A 27261-nucleotide genomic window follows, 5' to 3' on the forward strand; every position below is an offset into this window, starting at 1 on the left:
TATAAACTGCACAGTACCACTCCTCCTGTCCTGTATATATACACTGCACAGTACCGCTCCTCCTGTCCTGTATATATACACTGCACAGTACCACTCCTCCTGTCCTGTATATATACACTGCACAGTACCACTCCTCCTGTCCTGTATATATACACTGCACAGTACCACTCCTCCTGTCCTGTATATATACACTGCACAGTACCACTCCTCCTGTCCTGTATATATATACTGCACAGTACCACTCCTCCTGTCCTGTATATATACACTGCACAGTACCACTCCTCCTGTCCTGTATATATATACTGCACAGTACCACTCCTCCTGTCCTGTATATATACACTGCACAGTACCACTCCTCCTGTACTGTATATATACACTGCACTATTCCACTCCTCCTGTCCTGTTTATATACACTGCACAGTACCACTCCTCCTGTCCTGTATATATACACTGCACAGTACCACTCCTCCTGTACTGTATATATACACTGCACTATTCCACTCCTCCTGTCCTGTTTATATACACTGCACAGTACCACTCCTCCTGTCCTGTATATATACACTGCACAGTACGACTCCTCCTGTCCTGTATATATACACTGCACAGTACCACTTCTCCTGTCCTGTATATATACACTGCACAGTACCACTCCTCCTGTCCTGTATATATACACTGCACAGTACGACTCCTCCTGTCCTGTATATATACACTGCACAGTACCACTCCTCCTGTACTGTATATATACACTGCACTATTCCACTCCTCCTGTCCTGTTTATATACACTGCACAGTACCACTCCTCCTGTCCTGTATATATACACTGCACAGTACCACTCCTCCTGTCCTGTATATATACACTGCACAGTACCACTTCTCCTGTCCTGTATATATACACTGCACAGTACGACTCCTCCTGTCCTGTATATATACACTGCACAGTACCACTTCTCCTGTCCTGTATATATACACTGCACAGTACCACTCCTCCTGTCCTGTATATATACACTGCACAGTACCACTCCTCCTGTCCTGTATATATACACTGCACAGTACCACTCCTCCTGTCCTGTATATATACACTGCACAGTACCACTCCTCCTCTCATGTATATATACACTGCACAGTACCGCTCCTCCTGTCCTGTATATATACACTGCACAGTACCACTCCTCCTGTCCTGTATATATACACTGCACAGTAACACTCCTCCTGTCCTGTATATATACACTGCACAGTACCACTCCTCCTGTCCTGTATATATACACTGCACTATACCACTCCTCCTGTCCTGTATATATACACTGCACAGTACCGCTCCTCCTGTCCTGTATATATACACTGCACAGTACCACTCCTCCTGTCCTGTATATATACACTGCACTGTACCACTCCTTCTGTACTGTGTATATACACTGTATAGTACCGCATCTCCTGTCCTGTATATATACACTGCACAGTACCACTCCTCCTGTCCTGTATATATACACTGCACAGTACCACTCCTCCTGTCCTGTATATATACTGCACAGTACCACTCCTCCTGTCCTGTGTATATACACTGCACAGTACCACTCCTCCTGTACTGTATATATACACTGCACAGTACCACTCCTCCTGTCCTGTATATATACACTGCACAGTACCACTCCTCCTGTACTGTATATATACACTGCACAGTACCACTCCTCCTGTACTGTATATATACACTGCACAGTACCGCTCCTCCTGTCCTGTATATATACACTGCACAGTACCACTCCTCCTGTACTGTATATATACACTGCACAGTACCACTCCTCCTGTCCTGTATATATACACTGCACAGTACCACTCCTCCTGTACTGTATATATACACTGCACAGTACCGCTCCTCCTGTCCTGTATATATACACTGCACAGTACCACTCCTCCAGTCCTGTATATATACACTGCACAGTACCACTCCTCCTGTCCTGTATATATACACTGCACAGTACCGCTCCTCCTGTCCTGTATATATACACTGCACAGTACCACTCCTCCTGTACTGTATATATACACTGCACAGTACCGCTCCTCCTGTCCTGTATATATACACTGCACAGTACCACTCCTCCTGTCCTGTATATATACACTGCACAGTACCACTCCTCCTGTCCTGTATATATACACTGCACAGTACCGCTCCTCCTGTCCTGTATATATACACTGCACAGTACCACTCCTCCTGTACTGTATATATACACTGCACAGTACCACTCCTCCTGTCCTGTATATATACACTGCACAGTACCACTCCTCCTGTCCTGTATATATACTGCACAGTACCACTCCTCCTGTCCTGTATATATACACTGCACAGTACCACTTCTCCTGTCCTGTATATACACACTGCACAGTACCACTCCTCCTGTCCTGTATATACACACTGCACAGTACCACTCCTCCTGTCCTTTATATACACTGCACTGTACCACTCCTCCTGTCCTGTATATATACACTGCACAGTACCGCTCCTCCTGTCCTGTATATATACACTGCACAGTACCACTCCTCCTGTACTGTATATATACACTGCACTGTACCACTCCTTCTGTACTGTGTATATACACTGCATAGTACCGCATCTCCTGTCCTGTATATATACAATGCACAGTACCACTCCTCCTGTCCTGTATATATACACTGCATAGTACCGCATCTCCTGTCCTGTATATATACACTGCACAGCACCACTCCTCCTGTCCTGTATACTGTCATGGCCAAAAGTATTCACACCCCTGCAATTCTGTCAGATAATACTCAGTTTCTTCCTGAAAATGATTGCAAACACAAATTCTTTGGTATTATTATCTTGATTTAATTTGTCTTAAATGAAAAAACACAAAAGAGAATGAAGGAAAAAGCAAAACATTGATCATTTCACACAAAACTCCAAAAATGGGCCAGACAAAAGTATTGGCACCCTCAGCCTAATACTTGGTTACACAACCTTTAGCCAAAATAACTGCGACCAACCGCTTCCGGTAACCATCAATGAGTTTCTTACAGTGCTCTGCTGGAATTTTAGACCATTCTTCTTTGGCAAACTGCTCCAGGTCCCTGATATTTGAAGGGTGCCTTCTCCAAACTGCCATTTTTAGATCTCTCCACAGGTGTTCTATGGGATTCAGGTCTGGACTTATTGCTGGCCACCTTAGAAGTCTCCAGTGCTTTCTCTCAAACCATTTTCTAGTGCTTTTTGAAGTATGTTTTGGGTCATTGTCCTGCTGGAAGACCCATGACCTCTGAGGGAGACCCAGCTTTCTCACACTGGGCCCTACATTATGCTGCAAAATTTGTCGGTAGTCTTCAGACTTCATAATGCCATGCACACGGTCAAGCAGTCCAGTGCCAGACGGAGCAAAGCAACCCCAAAACATCAGGGAACCTCCGCCATGTTTGACTGTAGGGACCGTGTTCTTTTCTTTGAATGCCTCTTTTTTTTTCTCCTGTAAACTCTATGTTGATGCCTTTGCCCAAAAAGCTCTACTTTTGTCTCATCTGACCAGAGAACATTCATCCAAAATGTTTTAGGCCTTTTCAGGTAAGTTTTGGCAAACTCCAGCCTGGCTTTTTTATGTCTCGGGGTAAGAAGTGGGGTCTTCCTGAGTCTCCTACCTTACAGTCCCTTTTCATTCAGATGCCGACGGATAATACAGGTTGACACTGTTGTACCCTTGGACTGCAGGGCAGCTTGAACTTGTTTTGATGTTAGTCGAGGTTCTTTATTCAACACCCGCACAATCTTGCGTTGAAATCTCTTGTCAATTTTTCTTTTCCGTCCACATCTAGGGAGGTTAGCCACAGTGCCATGGGCTTTAAACTTCTTGATGACACTGCGCACGGTAGACACAGGAACATTCAGGTCTTTGGAGATGGACTTGTAGCCTTGAGATTGCTCATGCTTCCTCACAATTTGGTTTCTCAAGTCCTCAGATAGTTCTTTGGTCTTTCTTTTCTCCATGCTCAATGTGGTACACACCAAGACACATGACAGAGAATGAGTCAGCTTTAATCCATGTCAACTGGCTGCAAGTGTGATTTAGTTATTCCCAACACCTGTTAGGTGCCACAGGTAAGTTACAGGTGCTGTTAATTACACTAATTAGAGAAGCATCACATTATTTTTCGAACAGTGTGAATACTTTTGTCCACCCCCTTTTTTATGTTTGTTGTGGAATTATATCCAATTTGGCTCTAGGACAATTCTTTTTGTGTTTTTTCACTTAAGACAAATTAAATGAAGATAATAATAACAAAGAATTTGTGTTTGCAATCATTTTCATGAAGAAACTGAGTATTATCTGACAGAATTGCAGGGGTGTGAATACTTTTGGCCATGACTGTATATATACTGCACGGTACCACTCCTCCTGTCCTGTATGGATACACTGCACAGTACCACTCCTTCTGTACTGTGTATATACACTGCATAGTACTGCATCTCCTGTCCTTTATATATACACTACACAGTACCACTCCTCCTGTCCTGTATATATACACTGCACAGTACCACTCCTCCTGTCCTGTATATATACACTGCACAGTACCACTCCTCCTGTACTGTATATATACACTGCACAGTACCACTCGTCCTGTCCTGTATATATACACTGCACAGTACCACTCCTCCTGTCCTGTATATATACACTGCACAGTACCACTCCTCCTGTCCTGTATATATACACTGCACAGTACCGCTCCTCCTGTCCTGTATATATACACTGCACACTACCACTCGTCCTGTCCTGTATATATACACTGCACAGTACCACTCCTCCTGTCCTGTATATATACACTGCACAGTACCACTTCTCTTGTCCTGTATATATACACTGCACAGTACCACTCCTCCTGTCCTGTATATATACACTGCACAGTACCGCTCCTCCTGTCCTGTATATATACACTGCACACTACCACTCGTCCTGTCCTGTATATATACACTGCACAGTACCACTCCTCCTGTCCTGTATATATACACTGCACAGTACCACTTCTCCTGTCCTGTATATATACACTGCACACTACCACTCGTCCTGTCCTGTATATATACACTACACAGTACCACTCCTCCTGTCCTGTATATATACACTGCACAGTACCACTTCTCTTGTCCTGTATATATACACTGCACAGTACCACTCGTCCTGTCCTGTATATATACACTACACAGTACCACTCCTCCTGTCCTGTATATATACACTGCACAGTACCACTCCTCCTGTCCTGTATATATACACTGCACAGTACCGCTCCTCCTGTCCTCTATATATACACTGCACAGTACCACTCCTCCTGTCCTGTATATATACACTGCACAGTACCACTCCTCCTGTCCTGTATATATACACTGCACAGTACCACTCCTCCTGTCCTGTATATATACACTACACAGTACCACTCGTCCTGTCCTGTATATATACACTACACAGTACCACTCCTCCTGTCCTGTATATATACACTGCACAGTACCACTTCTCTTGTCCTGTATATATACACTGCACAGTACCACTCGTCCTGTCCTGTATATATACACTACACAGTACCACTCCTCCTGTCCTGTATATATACACTGCACAGTACCACTCCTCCTGTCCTGTATATATACACTGCACAGTACCGCTCCTCCTGTCCTGTATATATACACTGCACAGTATCGCTCCTCCTGTCCTGTATATATACACTGCACAGTACCGCTCCTCCTGTCCTGTATATATACATTACACAGTACCACTTCTCCTGTCCTGTATATATACAATGCACAGTACCACTTCTCCTGTCCTGTATATATACACTGCACAGTACCACTCCTCCTGTCCTGTATATATACACTGCACAGTACCACTTCTCCTGTCCTGTATATATACACTGCACTGTACCACTCCTCCTGTCCTGTATATATACACTACACAGTACCACTTCTCCTGTCCTGTATATATACAATGCACAGTACCGCTCCTCCTGTCCTGTATATATACACTGCACAGTACCACTCCTCCTGTCCTGTATACATACACTGCACAGTACCACTCCTCCTGTCCTGTATATATACACTGCACAGTATCGCTCCTCCTGTCCTGTATATATACACTGCACAGTACCGCTCCTCCTGTCCTGTATATATACACTACACAGTACCACTTCTCCTGTCCTGTATATACACACTGTACAGTACCACTCCTCCTGTCCTGTATATATACACTGCACAGTACCGCTCCTCCTGTCCTGTATATATACACTGCACAGTACCACTCCTCCTGTCCTGTATATATACACTGCACAGTACCACTCCTCCTGTCCTGTATATATACACTGCACAGTACCACTCCTCCTGTCCTGTATATATACACTGCACAGTACCACTCCTCCTGTCCTGTATATATACACTACACAGTACCACTTCTCCTGTCCTGTATATATACACTGCACTGTACCACTCCTCCTGTCCTGTATATATACACTGCACGGTACCACTCCTCCTGTCCTGTATATATACACTGCACAGTACCACTCCTCCTGTCCTGTATATATATATATACACTGCACAGTACCGCTCCTCCTGTATATATACAATGCACAGCACCACTCCTGTATATATACAATGCACAGTACCACTTCTCTTGTCCTGTATATATACACTGCACAGTACCACTCCTCCTGTCCTGTATATATACACTGCACAGTACCACTCCTCCTGTCCTGTATATATACACTGCACAGTACCACTCCTCCTGTCCTGTATATATATATATACACTGCACAGTACCACTCCTCCTGTATATATACAATGCACAGCACCACTCCTGTATATATACAATGCACAGTACCACTTCTCTTGTCCTGTATATATACACTGCACAGTACCACTCCTCCTGTATATATACAATGCACAGCACCACTCCTGTATATATACAATGCACAGTACCACTTCTCTTGTCCTGTATATATACACTGCACAGTACCACTTCTCTTGTCCTGTATATATACACTGCACGGTACCACTCCTCCTGTCCTGTATATATACACTGCACAGTACCACTCCTCCTGTCCTGTATATATATATATACACTGCACAGTACCACTCCTCCTGTATATATACAATGCACAGCACCACTCCTGTATATATACAATGCACAGTACCACTTCTCTTGTCCTGTATATATACACTGCACAGTACCACTCCTCCTGTATATATACACTGCACAGTACCACTTCTCTTGTCCTGTATATATACACTGCACAGTACCACTCCTCCTGTCCTGTATATACACTGCACAGTACCACTCCTCCTGTCCTGTATATATACACTGCACAGTACCACTCCTCCTGTATATATACAATGCACAGCACCACTCCTCCTGTATATACACAGGAGTGAATTACTGGTATGATGGACTCCTCGCCAGAGACGGACTACACCTCAACAAACCTGGGAAACACACATTCGCCAGAAGACTCGCTACACTCATCAGGAGGGCGTTAAACTAGAAGAAGAGGGGACGGGAAGAAAAACATTAGACTCGAACAAAGACGACCCAGGAAAACATACTCAGAAGGGAGGTAAGAACATTTCTAAAACAATCCACAGTGAGGAGATTGGAACAAAACAAAATCCTCTAAACTGCATGCTCGCAAACGCCAGAAGCCTGACAAACAAGATGGAAGAACTAGAAGCAGAAATATCTACAGGTAACTTTGACATAGTGGGAATAACCGAGACATGGTTAGATGAAAGCTATGACTGGGCAGTTAACTTACAGGGTTACAGTCTGTTTAGAAAGGATCGTAAAAATCGGAGAGGAGGAGGGGTTTGTCTCTATGTAAAGTCTTGTCTAAAGTCCACTTTAAGGGAGGATATTAGCGAAGGGAATGAGGATGTCGAGTCCATATGGGTTGAAATTCATGGAGGGAAAAATGGTAACAAAATTCTCATTGGGGTCTGTTACAAACCCCCAAATATAACAGAAAGCATGGAAAGTCTACTTCTAAAGCAGATAGATGAAGCTGCAACCCATAATGAGGTCCTGGTTATGGGGGACTTTAACTACCCGGATATTAACTGGGAAACAGAAACCTGTGAAACCCATAAAGGCAACAGGTTTCTGCTAATAACCAAGAAAAATTATCTTTCACAATTGGTGCAGAATCCAACCAGAGGAGCAGCACTTTTAGACCTAATACTATCTAATAGACCTGACAGAATAACAAATCTGCAGGTGGTTGGGCATTTAGGAAATAGCGACCACAATATTGTGCAGTTTCACCTGTCTTTCACTAGGGGGACTTGTCAGGGAGTCACAAAAACATTGAACTTTAGGAAGGCAAAGTTTGACCAGCTTAGAGATGCCCTTAATCTGGTAGACTGGGACAATATCCTCAGAAATGATAATACAGATAATAAATGGGAAATGTTTAAGAACATCCTAAATAGGCAGTGTAAGCGGTTTATACCTTGTGGGAATAAAAGGACTAGAAATAGGAAAAACCCAATGTGGCTAAACAAAGAAGTAAGACAGGCAATTAACAGTAAAAAGAAAGCATTTGCACTACTAAAGCAGGATGGCACCATTGAAGCTCTAAAAAACTATAGGGAGAAAAATACTTTATCTAAAAAACTAATTAAAGCTGCCAAAAAGGAAACAGAGAAGCACATTGCTAAGGAGAGTAAAACTAATCCCAAACTGTTCTTCAACTATATCAATAGTAAAAGAATAAAAACTGAAAATGTAGGCCCCTTAAAAAATAGTGAGGAAAGAATGGTTGTAGATGACGAGGAAAAAGCTAACATATTAAACACCTTCTTCTCCACGGTATTCACGGTGGAAAATGAAATGCTAGGTGAAATCCCAAGAAACAATGAAAACCCTATATTAAGGGTCACCAATCTAACCCAAGAAGAGGTGCGAAACCGGCTAAATAAGATTAAAATAGATAAATCTCCGGGTCCGGATGGCATACACCCACGAGTACTAAGAGAACTAAGTAATGTAATAGATAAACCATTATTTCTTATTTTTAGTGACTCTATAGTGACAGGGTCTGTTCCGCAGGACTGGCGCATAGCAAATGTGGTGCCAATATTCAAAAAGGGCTCTAAAAGTGAACCTGGAAATTATAGGCCAGCAAGTCTAACCTCTATTGTTGGTAAAATATTTGAAGGGTTTCTGAGGGATGTTATTCTGGATTATCTCAATGAGAATAACTGTTTAACTCCATATCAGCATGGGTTTATGAGAAATCACTCCTGTCAAACCAATCTAATCAGTTTTTATGAAGAGGTAAGCTATAGGCTGGACCACGGTGAGTCATTGGACGTGGTATATCTCGATTTTTCCAAAGCGTTTGATACCGTGCCACACAAGAGGTTGGTACACAAAATGAGAATGCTTGGTCTGGGGGAAAATGTGTGTAAATGGGTTAGTAACTGGCTTAGTGATAGAAAGCAGAGGGTGGTTATAAATGGTATAGTCTCTAACTGGGTCGCTGTGACCAGTGGGGTACCGCAGGGGTCAGTATTGGGACCTGTTCTCTTCAACATATTCATTAATGATCTGGTAGAAGGTTTACACAGTAAAATATCGATATTTGCAGATGATACAAAACTATGTAAAGCAATTAATACAAGAGAAGATAGTATTCTGCTACAGATGGATCTGGATAAGTTGGAAACTTGGGCTGAAAGGTGGCAGATGAGGTGTAACAATGATAAATGTAAGGTTATACACATGGGAAGAGGGAATCAATATCACCATTACACACTGAACGGGAAACCACTGGGTAAATCTGACAGGGAGAAGGACTTGGGGATCCTAGTTAATGATAAACTTACCTGGAGCAGCCAGTGCCAGGCAGCAGCTGCCAAGGCAAACAGGATCATGGGGTGCATTAAAAGAGGTCTGGATACACATGATGAGAGCATTATACTGCCTCTGTACAAATCCCTAGTTAGACCGCACATGGAGTACTGTGTCCAGTTTTGGGCACCGGTGCTCAGGAAGGATATAATGGAACTAGAGAGAGTACAAAGGAGGGCAACAAAATTAATAAAGGGGATGGGAGAACTACAATACCCAGATAGATTAGCGAAATTAGGATTATTTAGTCTAGAAAAAAGACGACTGAGGGGCGATCTAATAACCATGTATAAGTATATAAGGGGACAATACAAATATCTCGCTGAGGATCTGTTTATACCAAGGAAGGTGACGGGCACAAGGGGGCATTCTTTGCGTCTGGAGGAGAGAAGGTTTTTCCACCAACATAGAAGAGGATTCTTTACTGTTAGGGCAGTGAGAATCTGGAATTGCTTGCCTGAGGAGGTGGTGATGGCAAACTCAGTCGAGGGGTTCAAGAGAGGCCTGGATGTCTTCCTGGAGCAGAACAATATTGTATCATACAATTATTAGGTTCTGTAAAAGGACGTAGATCTGGGGATTTATTATGATGGAATATAGGCTGAACTGGATGGACAAATGTCTTTTTTCGGCCTTACTAACTATGTAACTATGTTACTATGTTACTATGTTACACTGCACAGTACCACTCCTCCTGTCCTGTATATACACACTGCACAGTACCACTCGTCCTGTCCTGTATATATACACTACACAGTACCACTCCTCCTGTATATATACACTGCACAGTACCACTTCTCTTGTCCTGTATATATACACTGCACAGTACCACTCCTCCTGTCCTGTATATACACTGCACAGTACCACTCCTCCTGTCCTGTATATATACACTGCACAGTACCACTTCTCTTGTCCTGTATATATACACTGCACAGTACCACTCCTCCTGTCCTGTATATATACACTGCACAGTACCACTTCTCTTGTCCTGTATATATACACTGCACAGTACCACTCCTCCTGTCCTGTATATATACACTGCACAGTACCACTCCTACTGTCCTGTATATATACACTGCACAGTACCACTTCTCCTGTCCTGTATATATACACTGCATTGTACCACTCCTCCTGTCCTGTATATATACCCTGCACAGTACCACTCCTCCTGTCCTGTATATAGTAACATAGTAACATAGTTAGTAAGGCCGAAAAAAGACATTTGTCCATCCAGTTCAGCCTATATTCCATCATAATAAATCCCCAGATCTACGTCCTTCTACAGAACCTAATAATTGTATGATACAATATTGTTCTGCTCCAGGAAGACATCCAGGCCTCTCTTGAACCCCTCGACTGAGTTCGCCACTTCTCCTGTCCTGTATATATACACTGCTTAGTACTGCATCTCCTGTCCTGATCTGTTCTCGGAGAGGTGACATTGGTCTTTGGGAAGGTCAATACTTATTTATTATTTTCAGTTTTTCTATGGGAAAATAATAAAATATTGGAAAACCCATTTAAATGGATTATCCCAAGTAAACCCCAATCCTGGTAACTTTCCAATCGCTGGGGTCTGACCGCTGAGACCCCCATGATCCTGAGAACTGGAGCTCTAAACAGCACCATGTAAATGGACCTGTGGTCGATCATGCGCACCGTGGCACCATTCACATGTGGCTCTTGAAATAACTCCTTTAAGAAGAGTTTTGAAGGGCACGACAAAGTTTAGCAAAATCCACTGATCGGGTGTGGGGGGAGTGTTATTTATAGTTTGTGGGCTGGAGGGGTTTGTGTGGCAGGGCTGCTTTTTTGTCCCAGTCCAGCCCTGGAGAAAAGTATTGAAAATCAGTCAGTATAATGTTCAGGTATGCTCTTTAAATTGAGTTAATTCTAATGATCAAGCACACAATTTTTATTTTGAGATTTAGACAAAAAGGCAGGAATACATTTGAAAATTAATAATCAAAACACCGTCCATGAAAATGATGAAAATTATGACCTTTGTTGTTAAAATATAAATAAATTCAGTCCGGTAAATATATAACACCAGACAACACATATAGATGAAGAACGTGAATATGTGAACTACAATTTGTGTTTCTATAAAATCACTGACAGAAGGCGTTTGGAACAGCAGTAAGAATGTTGCATTTTAGAAAAATTATGATAATTCGCAAGCATCAGATACAAGTATGTAAAATGATAGTTAGAATCATTTCTGAAACTTACTGTATACAAAATCATCAGGTGGCTATAAGTACATTTTATTTCCATTTAAAATACAGTGCTTTTTTCCACAGATCTTTAAAATTATATCAATGATGTTGCTTATTTCTTTATTACAACAATTACTTTAGCTTCAATGCCCCGCTCTGCTGTGATTTGTGGTTCCCAGTGGCTGGAGCCCCCCAATTAATATTTTTCACTTAATCTGTGGATTGATGATAACTTGTTTTCACAGGAGAACATTTTAAGGTTTTTCAATGTAGGTGACAAAGTATTCACACACGAGGAATAGCACACATCTTATAGGGCATTGGACTGGCTGTGAGTCCAACCGCAGGAGTCAGGTCTAGTGTCGCCCCAGGAGGAGCCTTAAACGTGAAGTTCTGCAGCAGTCTCGTGAAGAACAGGTACAGCTCCATTTTAGCCAAGCTTTCTCCAGCGCAACTTCTCTTACCTACAGGAATGGAATATGTGGAAAAGGATAAAAAGTTTATATTGTTCCATGGCTAAAGCAAAAGATATTATATCAATTCAAAATAGGCTGCAAATTGTAAGTTGTCTATTCCTTTTTGAGAAGTAATGTAAAAAAAAACACGGCACTCTTATAATAAATGGTTATTGGTGCTCAAGTAGGCTGTCTAGGGTTTACAAATACTAGTTTTAAATTTGGCACTCAATTTGTGAAAAAAGAAAGTTCCATTTATTTTGCATCCAGACAACAATGTTGCTATTGATCGTTTTCAGTCCGCCACTGGACCGGTCAAGAGGAAGATGAGCCAGTGCCGACTGGAGCACCAAGAGCCACAAGGCGACCAGATCCCAGGTAGGCAGTGTCATGGTATAGGACATGGTTCATGTCCTGCTCTCTCAGGATTAATATTGCTAGCCTCCTTTTGGATCTGGGAGGGGTATTTATACACACTCCAGACTAGGATTCCCTGTCAGCTATACTTTTGTTTAGTTTGCGTGTCTGACCCCTTGAGTGTGTGCTCAGTTTGCATTTACTTGCTTTGCTCTCCATGCCTTACTCTGCTTGTTTGTTCTGCTGGTTTTCCGAAACTTTGGCTCCCTTTCTGACTATCCCTCTGCCTACCCATTGGTTACTTCATTATCTCCTGGTTTTGATCTTGGTATTTTTTACTATGCTCCAGTGTATATCATCTCCTCTGCACTCCGGCGTCTGACGCTGCCCTTGACCACCTCCTTCCCTGTCACGTGGTTAAGATCCTGTTTGCTACCTGGTGAGTTTTCCGCCGCTCTGCTCTCAGCTCCATTGCTGCGGTGCGCAGCTCTCCCCACAGCAGTAATACCTGGGAGTTGTGACAGGCAGCTCTCAATGGTCATCAATGTTTCTTCAAAAAACCTAGACACCCATCAACTAACATTACTTCTGAAGGAGTTATCCTTTTTCCCAGCATAGAAAGTAATTTTTTTTTTAAACTCAGCATGGACCTGCAGAGGTTCTTTCGAAACCTCCGGCTGCGGGTCCATTTCTCCAAGAAGGCAACCATTACACAACTAGTAGGTCGAGACACTCCAGCCTTACTTGAATTTAAAGGATTGGGACTGTGAGCACATAGTTCATACATGCCCCCAAAAGATAATCCACCAGTAGAAACTTCTGTTTCCCTGGTGGAGAGGGATGTCAATATTTTCATCCGGGATGTTAGCCAGGGGAAACTCCATTACCAGATGAACCTAACAATACCAGAGAGGTTAAATCTGGATAAATTATCTTGTGGCAAATCCCTAATCATAAAACTGGGAGACAGTGGTAATGCACAGAACAGACTATTTAGAAGTAGTTTACAGACAACTTAATGACACAAAGCTCTATAGGATTATTCCACATAACCCTATAAATTCATTAGCCAATAAGATCAAACCAATCCTGAATTACCACACACAAGTGTGTACCATTGACAAAAAACTAAGAGGATTCTGTATAAAATAAGATCCCTTTACACCAATATTTTATGTTTTACCTAAAATAGATAAGAAGCTCCATAAACCAACGGGGTGCCCAATAGTGTCTTCAACGGACTCTTGTCACTACTTGCCATGGTGTTGATTTTAAAAAGATTTTAACACCATTGGTTAAACAAACCAAATCTTTTCTTCAATACCAATGAGTTTATAAGACTAATAAATTCATTGGGCCCCCTTTCCCCCTCTTCACAGCTTACCACCTGGGATGTAAACAGTCTATATACATCCATCACACATGAGAAGAGGATGAGAGCTACAGATAGACTACTGATTGGAGCACGCACTGACATGAAGATCAGATATTTTCCACCCTCAAACAGGACAGGGGATCCCTATAAAAGTATTCTTTACATGTGAATCCACATATGTGGTTTATCTAATTAAGTGTCCATGTGGCCTAGCTTACATAGGGGAAACAACACAGGTGATAATGGATAGAATATTTCAGCATAAATCTAATATCAGAGGTAAAAAAGGTCACCTTCCCCTTGCACACCATTTCCACGAGAAAGGTCACAATATAGTACAGCTCAGGTTCCAAGTTTTGGAGCAGATCAACCCAAACAGAAGAGGTCAAAACAGGATGTTAGGACTTGCGGAACGCACCAAATAATAATATTAGGGAATATGAGGTGCGTTCGCAGTCCGGAGTCCACCATGCAGAGATTACACCTGCTGCTGGGTAATGGCAGAAGGATGCTTGCTCACACGTGGGTTAGACCTCAACCAGTGTGAATGGAAGCGAACTCTGTTGCTTCACAAGAGTCGCTATAAATACCCTGCACCCTGTTAGCAGTCACAGGGTGCATCTGAAAGACGCTATTGGCATCCTTATGAATCACCCCCACTAAACTGGTGATTGGACTCGCTCTGACCCTCGGTGGCTTTTGAGCCTGCGCCTGAGGATGTCCTGAGTCAGATGCTGAGTACAAGCAGGAATTCCCACCCTACACTGACCGGCTATCAGGAAAGCGCACAAATTGCACACGGTGCCATACAGGCGGGGACTGCAAATCGACACTATAACGTGCGCTAAGTGTGCAGGTAGCACTGTCGGGCGCTGGGTCGCTTCCACCATTCATGAGCAGTCATCAACACAAGGAATGGGAATGATTAAGGAGCTTTCATCCATCAACAGACATTCATCTACACACACATGTTATCAAGTTTATACTAGCGCATGGCCGCGCGGCCATGTGAACCTTTTATAGCTGTAGCTCTCAAGGACCTTCCTAGTGGTCCAATAGGAGCTGCTACAGGACCTGAGCGTGTGACCCCCAACTTCCAATGGGAGGTTGTCCTGTGGGCATGCTCAGTATGGGAAAAGCAGGACCTGAAACGCCAGCTTGCTGCTGATCAGTGCTCGCTACTAAGGCAGAGCCTGGAAAGGCAGCAGTAACCAAGCGCACAGTATCAGCTTGAGCCAGATGCTGGGACCAACGTCTCCGCTGAGCAGGCCCCACTGCAGCTGGAGGAGAATTGGAGACCGTAGCGGACATGGTTTGAGATTCCCCCTGTGCAGCGCCTGGAAGTCGACTCCTAACATTACCCCAATCCTAGGGCTCCCCAGTCCCTGGGCCTCGCTACGCTCAAAGGCCGCAATGAGCAGCGGAGCCTGAATGTGCTCAACAGGCTCCTAGGTCCTGTCCTCTGAGCCATGACAGTTCCAATCCACCAAATAGAATTTTTTGCCATGTACCACCTTACACCCCATAGTAGCATTCACCTCGTAATCGTGCGTGGACAAGCCCTATGTCTCGGCAGATGATTTGGAAAACTGGGACATGTGAACAGGTTTTAGGAAGGACACATAAAAAGTGTCGGTGATACCTAGGCGTGGAGGAAGGGCCAACCGATAGACCACAGGGATGACTTGTTCCAGGATCTTGAAGGGGCCTATGTAGCGAGGAGCAAACTTAGTGGTCTCAACTCGCAGCCTGATGTTACGGGCAGAGAGCCACACTAAGTCACCAGTAGCAAAGGTTGGAGCAGGGCGCCAATGTGCATCGGCAGAAACCCTCATTCTCTCCTTGGAGGCCCGGATGGCATCCGGTGTGTGGTCCCAAATGTCGCGTGCCTCCACCGCCCAGTCTGCCACCCTAGAATCGATGGATGGGGTGGGCACAAGGACACGCGGATGCTGGCCGTAGTTAAGGAGGAATGGGGTCTGCCCGGTGGAGTCGGATACGGCGTTGTTCAATGCAAACTCAGCCCATGGTAGCAAGGATGCCCAGTCTTCCTGCCTGGCGGAGACAAAATGTTGCAGGCATGCGACCAGAGTCTGATTGGTCCTCTCTACCAACCCATTCGTCTCAGGGTGGTATGCAGAAGAGAGATTCAGCTCAATGTTGATTAAACGACAGAGCTCTCTCCAGAAGTGAGACGCAAACTTGGGAACCCGGTCACTGACAATTTTGTCTGGCATGCCCTGTAGGCACAACACATGTTTAATGAACAGCACCGCCAAGAGCCATGCAGAAGGTAACCATGGAAGCAGCACCAAGTGCACCATTTTAGAAAAATGATCGGTGACTACCCAGATAACAGTGCAGCTATGAGACTTGGGTAAGTCCACCACGAAGTCCATCCCGACCATCTCCCAGGGCCTGTCTGCCACCAGCAAAGTAACCCAGCAGGCCGTTGCCGAGGAGACAGATTCTGGGCGAAGGAGACACACGCCGAATATAGTCCCCGATAGTCACGGGCCATATGCGCCCTTGCCAGAAGCTCAAATGTCCTTTTGGTCCCAAAATGTCATCCCACTCTGGATGAGTGAGCCCAAGAGAGAACCTCCGGTCGCGAGTTACATGGTACAAAAGTCTTGCCTTGGGGCACAGACTTTAGCGAAACTGTAGCCACAGTTCTCAGGCTCTCTGAAGGGACGATAAGCGGATGCTCCTCCTCCTCTGATGACACAAAGGAGCGAAAGGGAGCGTCGGCCTGAGAGTTCTTCTCCCTGGACAGAAAATGAAGGGTAAAGTGGAACCGGGAGAAGAACAGGGACCATCTGGCCTGGCGAGAGTTTAGTCGCTGGGATGTTTGTAAATACACAAAATTTTTGTGGGCGGTGTATACTTCAAAGGGGTAGCAAGCCCCCTCCAGAAGATGTCTCCACTCCGAAAAGGCCAACTTCATGGCTAGCAGCTCCCTGTCCCCAATGGAATAATTCCTCTCCGCCGGTGTGAAGGTCTTGGCGAAGAAGAAGCAAGGATGCTTCCGACCTTGAGCATCGTTCTGGAAGAGGACTGCTCCAGCACCGACAGATGAGGTATCCACCTCCATTATAAATGGTTTATCTACATCGGGGCGATGTAAAGAGGGAGCGCCAGCGAAGTGTGACTTGATGGAGAGGAAGACCTTGAAGACCTCCTCCGACCACAATTTGGGATTAGCTCCCTTCTTGGTGAGGGCAACCAGGGGAGTTACGAAAGTTGAGAAGTGGCGAATGAACTGGTGATAATAGTTGATGAACTTCATAAAGAGCTGCACCATTTTGAGAGAATGGAGTTCCTGCCAGACCATCACAGCCTGTAGCTTGGCAGGATCCATAGCCAATCATTGGGCAGAGATGATATAGCCCAGGAAAGGCAAAGACTCCTGCTCAAACACACATTTCTCCAACTTGGCCTAGAGGGAGTTTTCTAATAGGAGGTTGAAGACTTTGCAAACATCTCTCCGGTGGGAGTCTATATCTGGAGAGTAGATGAGAATATCTTCCAGATAGACTGCAACCGATGTGGAGAGCATATCCTGAAAGATATCTTTTACAAAGTCTTGGAAAACAGTTGGGGCATTCCAAGCCCAAAGGGCATTACCAAGTGTTCATAGTGCCCATGCCTGGTGTTAAAAGCCGTCTTCCATTCGTCCCCCTCATGCATGCGAATCAGGTTGTAAGCACCCCACAGATCAAGCTTAGTAAATACCCTCCCTCCCTGCAACCTATTGAAGAGCTCAGATATTAGGGGCAGAGGGTATTTATTCTTAACGGTGATTGAGTTAAGACCCCTGTAATCTATGCATGGACGTAGTTCTCCGTTCTTCTTATGTACAAAGAAGAACCCCGCCCCTGCAGGTGACACTGACTAGCTAATGAATCCTCTTGATAGATTCTCCTTAATGTACTGAGACATTGCCTCCATCTCCGGGAGAGATAATGGATAGACTCAACCCCAGGGAGGCTCAGCACCAGGCAAGAGGTCAATAGGACAGTCATAGGAGCGGTGAGGCGGAAGGGTCTCCGCAGCCCTCTTGGAAAACACGTCTGCATATGGCCAATAGTGCTGGGGGAGAGAGTAAAGATCTGCGGGTTCTTCTGTTGTAGCAACCTGAACGCATTCCCTCAGACATCTACCCTCAGAAGATTCACTCCATCTCAGAATTCTCCCTCCGGACCATTCTAGATGACGGGAGTGGTAGGGTAGCCATGGTATCCCCAACATGACCACATCAATTCCCTCGGGAATGACTAGCAGGGAGATAATCTACTGATGAGATGGAGATAAGGATAACGTAAATGGGATGGTTTGATGTGTCATCTGTGAGGGCAGTGTCGATCCATTTACCACTCGTACGGTCACAGGTTTGGAGAGCATCACCAAGGGTTTTGCGTGTCACTAAGCAAAGGCAGATGACATAAAATTGCCCTCCGCCTCAGAATCCACGCAAAGCTCTACCGTAAGAGTGCATGGGCCTATGGTAATTGTCCCCTTGAAGGACAGTTTGGAGTAAAATGTCACTATGTCTAATATACCTCCTCCTACAACCACTAGACGCTGACGTTTTCCCGACCAATTGGAACATCTGGAAGCAAGATGTTCTGACTGCCGGCAAACATGACAGACCTTGAATGCACGAGTGGTCAGGGACTTTGATCCCACTCGTGACACTTCCATGGCCTCATGTGACTCGGATGCCTGAACTGGAGATTCCAGAGGTTTGGCGAAAGTGGGAGCCAGCCGAAACCTTTGCCTACACTAGGCTCGCTCCAACCTTCTTTTGTTAAAATGAAGATCTATGCAAGTAGATACAGCTATTAGCTCCTCCAGTGTGGCAGGAATCTCCCTGGTGGCCAAAGCGTCCTTCACATGGTCAGCCAGCCCCCTCCAAAATACAGGGATGAGGGCTTTATCTGGCCACTCCAGCTCAGATGCTAAAGTTCGGAAGTGGTCGGCAAAATGGCTGACCATGGAAGAGCCCTGAGTCAATGCCAACAGCGGAGCACTCTGCACCACATTATCATCGTGCTGCTACAGCGGCGTAGCCCACTCCAACGCTCTGTCCGACAGGAGGGATATAATGAATCCCACCTTTGCCCGCTCTGTGGGAAAACGTGCAGCCGAGGTGTATAGCGTACTGGCTCACGAATCCCCTACATGACTTGCTATCACCAGAGTACAGTACAGACCAAAAGTTTGGACACACCTCATTTAAAGATTTTTCTGTATTTCCATGACTATGAAAATTGTACATTCACACTTAAGGCATCAAAGCTATGAATCAGAACATGTGGAATTAAATACTTAGCAAAAAAGTGTTAAACAACTGAAATTATGTCTTATATTCTAGGTTCTTCAAAGTAGCCACCTTTTTGCTTTGATGACTGCTTTGCACACTCTTGGCATTCTCTTGATGAGCTTCAAGAGGTAGTCACCGGGAATGGTTTTCACTTCACAGGTGTGCCCTGACAGGTTTAATAAGTGGGATTTCTTGACTTATAAATGGGGTTGGGACCATCAGTTGTGTTTTGCAGAAGTCTGGTGGATAAACAGCTGATAGTCTTACTGAATAGACTGTTAGAATTTGTATTATGGCAAGAAAAAAGCAGCTAAGTAAAGAAAAACGAGTAGCCATCATTACTTTAAGAAATGAAGGTCAGTCAGTCCAAAAAATTGGGCAAACTTTGAAAGTGTCCCCAAGTGCAATGGCAAAACCCATCAAGCGCTACAAAGAAACTGGCTCACATGAGGACTGCCCCAGGAAAGGAAGACCAAGAGTCACCTCTGCTTCTGAGGATAAGTTTATCCGAGTCACCAGTCTCAGAAATCGCAGGATAAAAGCAGCTCAGATTAGAAACCAGGTCAACGCCACACAGAGTTCTAGCAGCAGACAGATCTCTACAACAACTGTTAAGAGGAGACTTTGTGCAGCAGGCCTTCATGGTAAAATAGCTGCTAGGAAACCACTGTTAAGGACAGGCAACAAGCAAAAGAGACTTGTTTGGGCTAAAGAACACAAGGAATGGACATTAGACCAGTGGAAATCTGTGCTTTGGTCTTTTGAGTCCAAATTTGAGATCTTTGATTCCAACCACCGTGTCTTTGTGCAACGCAGAAAAGGTGAACGGATTGACTCTACATACCTGGTTCCCACTGTGAAGCATGGAGGAGGAGGTGTGATGGTGTGATGATGCTTTTCTGGTGACACTATTTGGGATATATTCAAAATTGAAGGCATACTGAACCAGCATGGCTACCACAGCATCTTGCAGCGGCATGCTATTCCATCCGGTTTGTGTTTAGTTGGACCATCATTTATTTTTCAACAGGACAATGACCTCAAACACACCTCCAGGCTCTGTAAGGGCTATTTGACCAAGAAGGAGAGTGATGGGGTGCTACGCCAGATGACCTGGCCTCCACAGTCACCAGACCTGACCCCAATCGAGATGGTTTGGGGTGAGCTGGACCGCAGAGTGAAGGCAAAAGGGTCAACAAGTGCTAAGCATCTCTGGGAACTCCTTCAAGATTGTTGGAAGACCATTCCCAGTGACTACCTCTTGAAGCTCATCAAGAGAATGCCAAGAGTGTGCAAAGCAGTCATCAAAGCAAAAGGTGGGTACTTTGAAGAACCTAGAATATAAGACATAATTTCAGTTGTTTCACACTTTTTTGTTAAGTATATAATTCCACATGTGTTAATTCATAGTTTTGATGCCTCCAGTGTTAATGTACAATTTTTATAGTCATGAAAATACAGAAACATTTTTAAATGAGAAGGTGTGTCCAAACTTTTGGTCTTTGCTGTATTTATCTGGCAGTGGGAGGCAGGATTAGGTCGGAACAGGGGTGGCAGTGGACAAACTTGCTGCAGCCATGCTAGCAGCCTGCACAGCTACTGCGGTAACATCCACAGCTGAGGTTGCACGCTCGAGAGCTGCCAACCTGCCCTCCAGCTGCTGGATGTACCGCTGCAGTCGCTGTTCGTCCGTCATTATTAGCCAGACCCTGGTGCTATTATAATGTTAGGACTGGTGGAACGCACCAAATAATAATATTAGAGAATATGAGGTGCGTTCGCAGTCCGGGGTCTACCGTGCAGAGATGACATCTGCTGCTGAGTAATGGCAGATTGACGCTTGCTCACACGTGGGTTAGACCTCACTCAGTGTGAACCAAAGTGAACTCTGTTGCTTCACAGAGTTGCTATAAATATGCTGCACCATGTTATTAGTCACAGGGTGCAGTTGAAAGACACTCGTGGGATCCCTATGAATCACCCCTACTAAACTGGTGATTGGACTCGCTCTGACCCTCGGTGGCTTTTGAGCCCATGCTGGAGAACGCCCTGAGTTAGATGCTGAGTCCAAGCGGGAATTCCCACCCTACACTGACCAGCTGACAGGAAAGCGCACTAATTGCGCACGGTGCCGTATAGGCGAACACTGCGAATAGACGCTTTAATGTGTGCTAAGTGTGCAGGTAGCACTGTCGGGTGCTAGGTAGCCTCTACCATTCGCGAGCAGTCATCAACACAAGGAATGGGAATGATTAAGGAGCTTTCATCCATCGACAGACATTCATCTACACACACACGTTATCAAGTTTACACTAGCGCACGGCCGGGCGGCCATGCAAACCTTTTATAGCTGTAGCTCTCACCGACCTTCCTAGTGGTCCAATAGGAGCTGCTACAGGACCGGAGCATTTAACCCCTGACCCCCAATGGGTGGTAATCCTGTGGGTATGCTCAGTTTGGGAAAAGCAGGACTTAGTTCCTGAAACACCTGCTCGCTGCTGATCAGTGCTCGCTACAAAGACAGAGCCTGGAAAGGCAGCAGTGACCAAGTGCACAGTAAGGCTACGTTCACATCTGCAAAACGCATGCAAAAACGCAATGTTTTGTGATGCATGCGTCCATTTTTGGCTTGATTTTGGACGCAAAAAAAATGCAACATGCTGCGTCCTCTGCACCCTGAGGCTTGCGCCAAAAATGACGCATGCATCACAAAACGCAAGACAACACATGTCCATGCGCCCCCATGTTAACCCCTTCCCGACCTTTGACGCCACGTAGGCGTCATGAAAGTCGGTGCCAATCCGACCCATGATGCCTATGTGGCGTCATGGAAAGATCGCATCCCTGCAGATCGGGTGAAAGGGTTAACTCCAATTTCACCCGATCTGCAGGGACAGGGGAGTGGTAGTTTAGCCCAGGGGGGGTGGCTTCACCCCCCCGGGGCTACAATTGCTCTGATTGGCTGTTGAAATTGAAACTGCCAATCAGAGCGATTTGTAATATTTCACCTAAAAAACTGGTGAAATATTACAATCCAGCCATGGCAGACGCTGCAATATCATCGGCCATGGCTGGAAACACTGGTGTAGCCCCCTCCCTCCCACCGCCACCGATCGCCCCCCCCAGCCCTCCGATTTATGTTCCGCTCCCCTCCGTCCTGTGCTCCGCTCATTCTGGATTATACTGTTCTGAGGAACAGTTTTTTAATTGCACATTCTTGTTGTATGTTATGCTGACATCACCGCATGTGTTTTTCATGATTTTTAATTGTATGCAAATGTGATCACATGTGTGTATTTAAAAGAACTGACTTACGATTCTCTGTATCTAGACCCGTAGAAGTGCATATTGCGTGAAACGGCCGTCGTCCTGCTTCATTTGCCTGCATAACCTGCACTTGTTTTACCCGTAATACCTTGTCCATGATCTTTATTATGTAATAAAGGACTAAGGTTGTTTTTCCACCAATAAGTGGAGTGTTGCTGCTTTTTTCTTGTTTTATTAGAGTTAGGGTTGGAATTAGGGCTAGGGTTGGAAATGGGGTTAAGATTAGGCTTGCGGTTAGGGTTATGGTTAGGGGTGTGTTGGGGTTAGGGTTTGGATTAGGGTTAGGATTATGGTTAGGGTTGGGATTAGGGTTAGGGGTGTGTTGGGGTTAGGGCTGTGGTTAGGGTTATGGCTAGAGTTGAGATTAGGGTAAGGGGTGTGTTGGGGTTAGTGTTGGAGTTAGAATTGAGGGGTTTCCACTGTTTAGGTACATCAGGGGTCTCCAAACGCAACATGGCGCCACCATTGATTTCAACCAATCTTGCATTCAAAAAGTCAAATGGTGCTCCCTCCCTTCTGAGCCCCGACGTGTACCAAAACAGTGGTTTACCCCCACATATGGGGTACCAGCATACTCGGGACAAACTGGGCAACAACTATTGGGGTCCAATTTCTCCTGCTACCCTTGTGAAAATAAAAAACTGCTTGCTAAAACATCATTTTTGAGGAATGAAAAATTATTTTTTTTATTTTCACGGCTCTGCGTTATAAACTTCTGTGAAGCACTTGAGGGTTCAAAGTGCTCACCACATATGTAGATAAGTTCCTTGGGCGGTCTAGTTTTCAAAATGGGGTCACTTATGGAGGGTTTCTACTGTTTAGGCACATCAGTGGCTCTGCAAACGTAACATGATGCCCGCAGACCATTCCATCAAAGTCTGCATTCCAAAATGTCACTACTTCCCTTCTGAGCCCCGACGTGTGCCCAAACAGTGGTTCCCCCCCACATATGGGGTATCAGCGTACTCAGGACAAACTGGACAACAAATTTTGGGGTCCAATTTCTCCTGTTACTCTTGTAAAAATAAAAAATTACGGGCTAAAAAATAATTTTTGAGGAAAGAAAAATGATTTTTTACTTTCACGTCTCTGCGTTATAAACTTCTGTGAAGCACTTGGGGGTTTAAAGTGGTCACCGCACATCTAGGTTAGTTCCATAGGAGGTCTAGTTTCCAAAATGGGGTCACTTGTGGGGGAGCTCCAATGTTTAGGCACACAGGGCTCTCCAAAAGCGACATAGTGTCCGCTAAAGATTGGAGCCAATTTTTCATTGAAAAATTCAAATGGCAATCCTTCCCTTCCGAGCCCTGTCGTGCGCCCAAACAGTAGTTCCCCCCCACATATGGGGTATCGGCGTACTCTGGACAAATTGTACAATAACTTTTGGTGTCCAGTTTCTCTTTTTACTTTTGGGAAAATAAAAAAATTGTTGCTAAAAGATCATTTTTGTGACTAAAACGTTAAAGGGAACCTGTCACCTGAATTGGTGGAGTTTTCGGGTGTTTGATTCACCCTTTCCTTATCTGCTGGCTGCATGCTGGCTGCAATATTGGATTGAAGTTCATTCTCTGTCCTCCGTGGTACACGCCTGCGCAGGGTAATCTTGCCTTGCGCAGGCATGTACTATGGAGGACAGAGAATGAACTTCAATCCAATATTGCAGCCAGCATGCAGCCAGCGGGTAAGGAAAGGGTGAATCAAACACCCGAAAACTCCACCCATATGACCCAAAACCTGTCCCGCCAAATTCAGGTGACAGGTTCCCTTTAAATGTTCATTTTTTCCTTCCATGTTGCTTCTGTGTTGTGTGTGTGTTTATCCCACCAAAGATATCTTCTATGCCCCATTACACCAGGAATATGCCATTCTTCCTTGTATTACAAGCAAATAAACGTAGATATCCACTGGGCATGCACACACGATCACATGACTACAATGACACGGCTCCAACACGTGACGTAGGGCTTACCGGGACTTAACCCGGAATCACCTACCGTGCACAGCGTTCATCCACAGTGGCGGAGAACGCACACCGCAGACACGCGAACCACAAAACACAGGTAAAAAACAAGGAAGAGAAGGCTCCCGCCGCACTCTTCAATATGAACATTATTTTTGACAATGGATAACCTGCCTTATATTATATATCTAGCTCACATCTATAGCAACGTTGGTCGCAAGCAACAGACGCGCTGTCTTCATATATACCACTCCAAAAAATCCAGGTAAGATGTGGGTGAAATATGGGGGCTTAAGTATCCACTCCATAGAGATGATATGCCTCCTTTATGACCACTTAAGTGCATTGTGGGATTATGTCATACAACAGTAGAGACATATGTACAGTGCAGAGCAAAAGTTTGGACACACCTTCTCATTTAAAGATTTCTCTGTATTTTCATGACTATGAAAATTGCAAATTCACACTGACGGCATCAAAACTATGAATTAACACATGTGGAATTATATACAGTTAGGGCCAGAAATATTTGGACAGTGACACAATTTTCGCGAGTTGGGCTCTGCATGCCACCACATTGGATTTGAAATGAAACCTCTACAATAGAATTCAAGTGCAGATTGTAACGTTTAATTTGAAGGGTTGAACAAAAATATCTGATAGAAAATGTAGGAATTGTACACATTTCTTTACAAACACTCCACATTTTAGGAGGTCAAAAGTAATTGGACAAATAAACATAACCCAAACAAAATATTTTTATTTTCAATATTTTGTTGCAAATCCTTTGGAGGCAATCACTGCCTTAAGTCTGGAACCCATGGACATCACCAAACGCTGGGTTTCCTCCTTCTTAATGCTTTGCCAGGCCTTTACAGCCGCAGCCTTCAGGTCTTGCTTGTTTGTGGGTCTTTCCATCTTAAGTCTGGATTTGAGCAAGTGAAATGCATGCTCAATTGGGTTTAGATCTGGAGATTGACTTGGCCATTGCAGAATGTTCCACTTTTTGGCACTCATGAACTCCTGGGTAGCTTTGGCTGTATGCTTGGGGTCATTGTCCATCTGTACTATGAAGCGCCGTCCAATCAACTTTGCAGCATTTGGCTGAATCTGGGCTCAAAGTATATCCCGGTACACTTCAGAATTCATCCGGCTACTCTTGTCTGCTCTTATGTCATCAATAAACACAAGTGACCCAGTGCCATTGAAAGCCATGCATGCCCATGCCATCACGTTGCCTCCACCATGTTTTACAGAGGATGTGGTGTGCCTTGGATCATGTGCCGTTCCCTTTCTTCTCCAAACTTTTTTCTTCCCATCATTCTGGTACAGGTTGATCTTTGTCTCATCTGTCCATAGAATACTTTTCCAGAACTGAGCTGGCTTCTTGAGGTGTTTTTCTGCAAATTTAACTCTGGCCTGTCTATTTTTGGTATTGATGAATGGTTTGCATCTAGATGTGAACCCTTTGTATTTACTGTCATGGAGTCTTCTCTTTACTGTTGACTTAGAGACAGATACACCTACTTCACTGAGAGTGTTCTGGACTTCAGTTAATGTTGTGAACGGGTTCTTCTTCACCAAATTAAGTATGCGGCGATCATCCACCACTGTTGTCATCCGTGGACGCCCAGGCCTTTTTGAGTTCCCAAGCTCACCAGTCAATTCCTTTTTTCTCAGAATGTACCCAACTGTTGATTTTGCTACTCCAAGCATGTCTGCTATCTCTCTGATGGATTTTTTCTTTTTTTTCAGCCTCAGGATGTTCTGCTTCACCTCAATTGAGAGTTCCTTTGACCGCATGTTGTCTGCTCACAGCAACAGCTTCCAAATGCAAAACCACACACCTGGAATCCACCCCTGACCTTTTAACTACTTCATTGATTACAGGTTAACGAGGGAGACGCCTTCAGAGTTAATTGCAGCCCTTAGAGTCCATTGTCCAATTACTTTTGGTCTCTTGAAAAAGAGGACGCTATGCATTACAGAGCAATGATTCCTAAACCCTTTCTCCGATTTGGATGTGGAAACTATCATATTGCAGCTGGGAGTGTGCACTTTCAGCCCATATTATATATATAATTGTATTTCTGAACATGTTATTGTAAACAGCTAAAATAACAAAACTTGTGTCACTGTCCAAATATTTCTGGCCCTAACTGTACTTAACAAAAAAGTGTGAAACAACTGAAAATATGTCTTAAAATGTGCTAGTACTCGCTTGCTAAGGGTGATTTAACGTGCGTGGGTCAATCGAGCGGGTCAATGTTACCGAGCCGGAGTGCGGTCCTCGGGAACTGCTGCCGGATAGGAGGAGTGCTTAGCGCATGAAGCGGTATGGTAGGGAGCCTTTGGAGTACACAG

General features: G+C 44.5%; 1 protein-coding gene across 3 annotated transcripts in view; it reads right to left on the minus strand.

The window, feature by feature from the left end:
* Positions 1–11757: 11757 nt before the first annotated feature.
* LOC138638726 (cytochrome P450 2K1-like) overlaps positions 11758–27261 on the minus strand; it is a 384462-nt gene continuing 368958 nt past the window's right edge. The window contains exon 10 of one of the 3 annotated variants that reach the window (XM_069728255.1): positions 11758–12561. In XM_069728255.1, coding sequence (XP_069584356.1) covers positions 12383–12561 — 179 coding nt within the window. In that variant the 3' untranslated portion in view covers positions 11758–12382. The remainder of the gene's footprint in view (positions 12562–27261) is intronic. The other 2 variants (XM_069728256.1, XM_069728257.1) reach the window with 2 other exon arrangements.

Source organism: Ranitomeya imitator, chromosome 5 (assembly GCF_032444005.1).
Source record: "Ranitomeya imitator isolate aRanImi1 chromosome 5, aRanImi1.pri, whole genome shotgun sequence".
Taxonomy (NCBI): domain Eukaryota; kingdom Metazoa; phylum Chordata; class Amphibia; order Anura; family Dendrobatidae; genus Ranitomeya; species Ranitomeya imitator.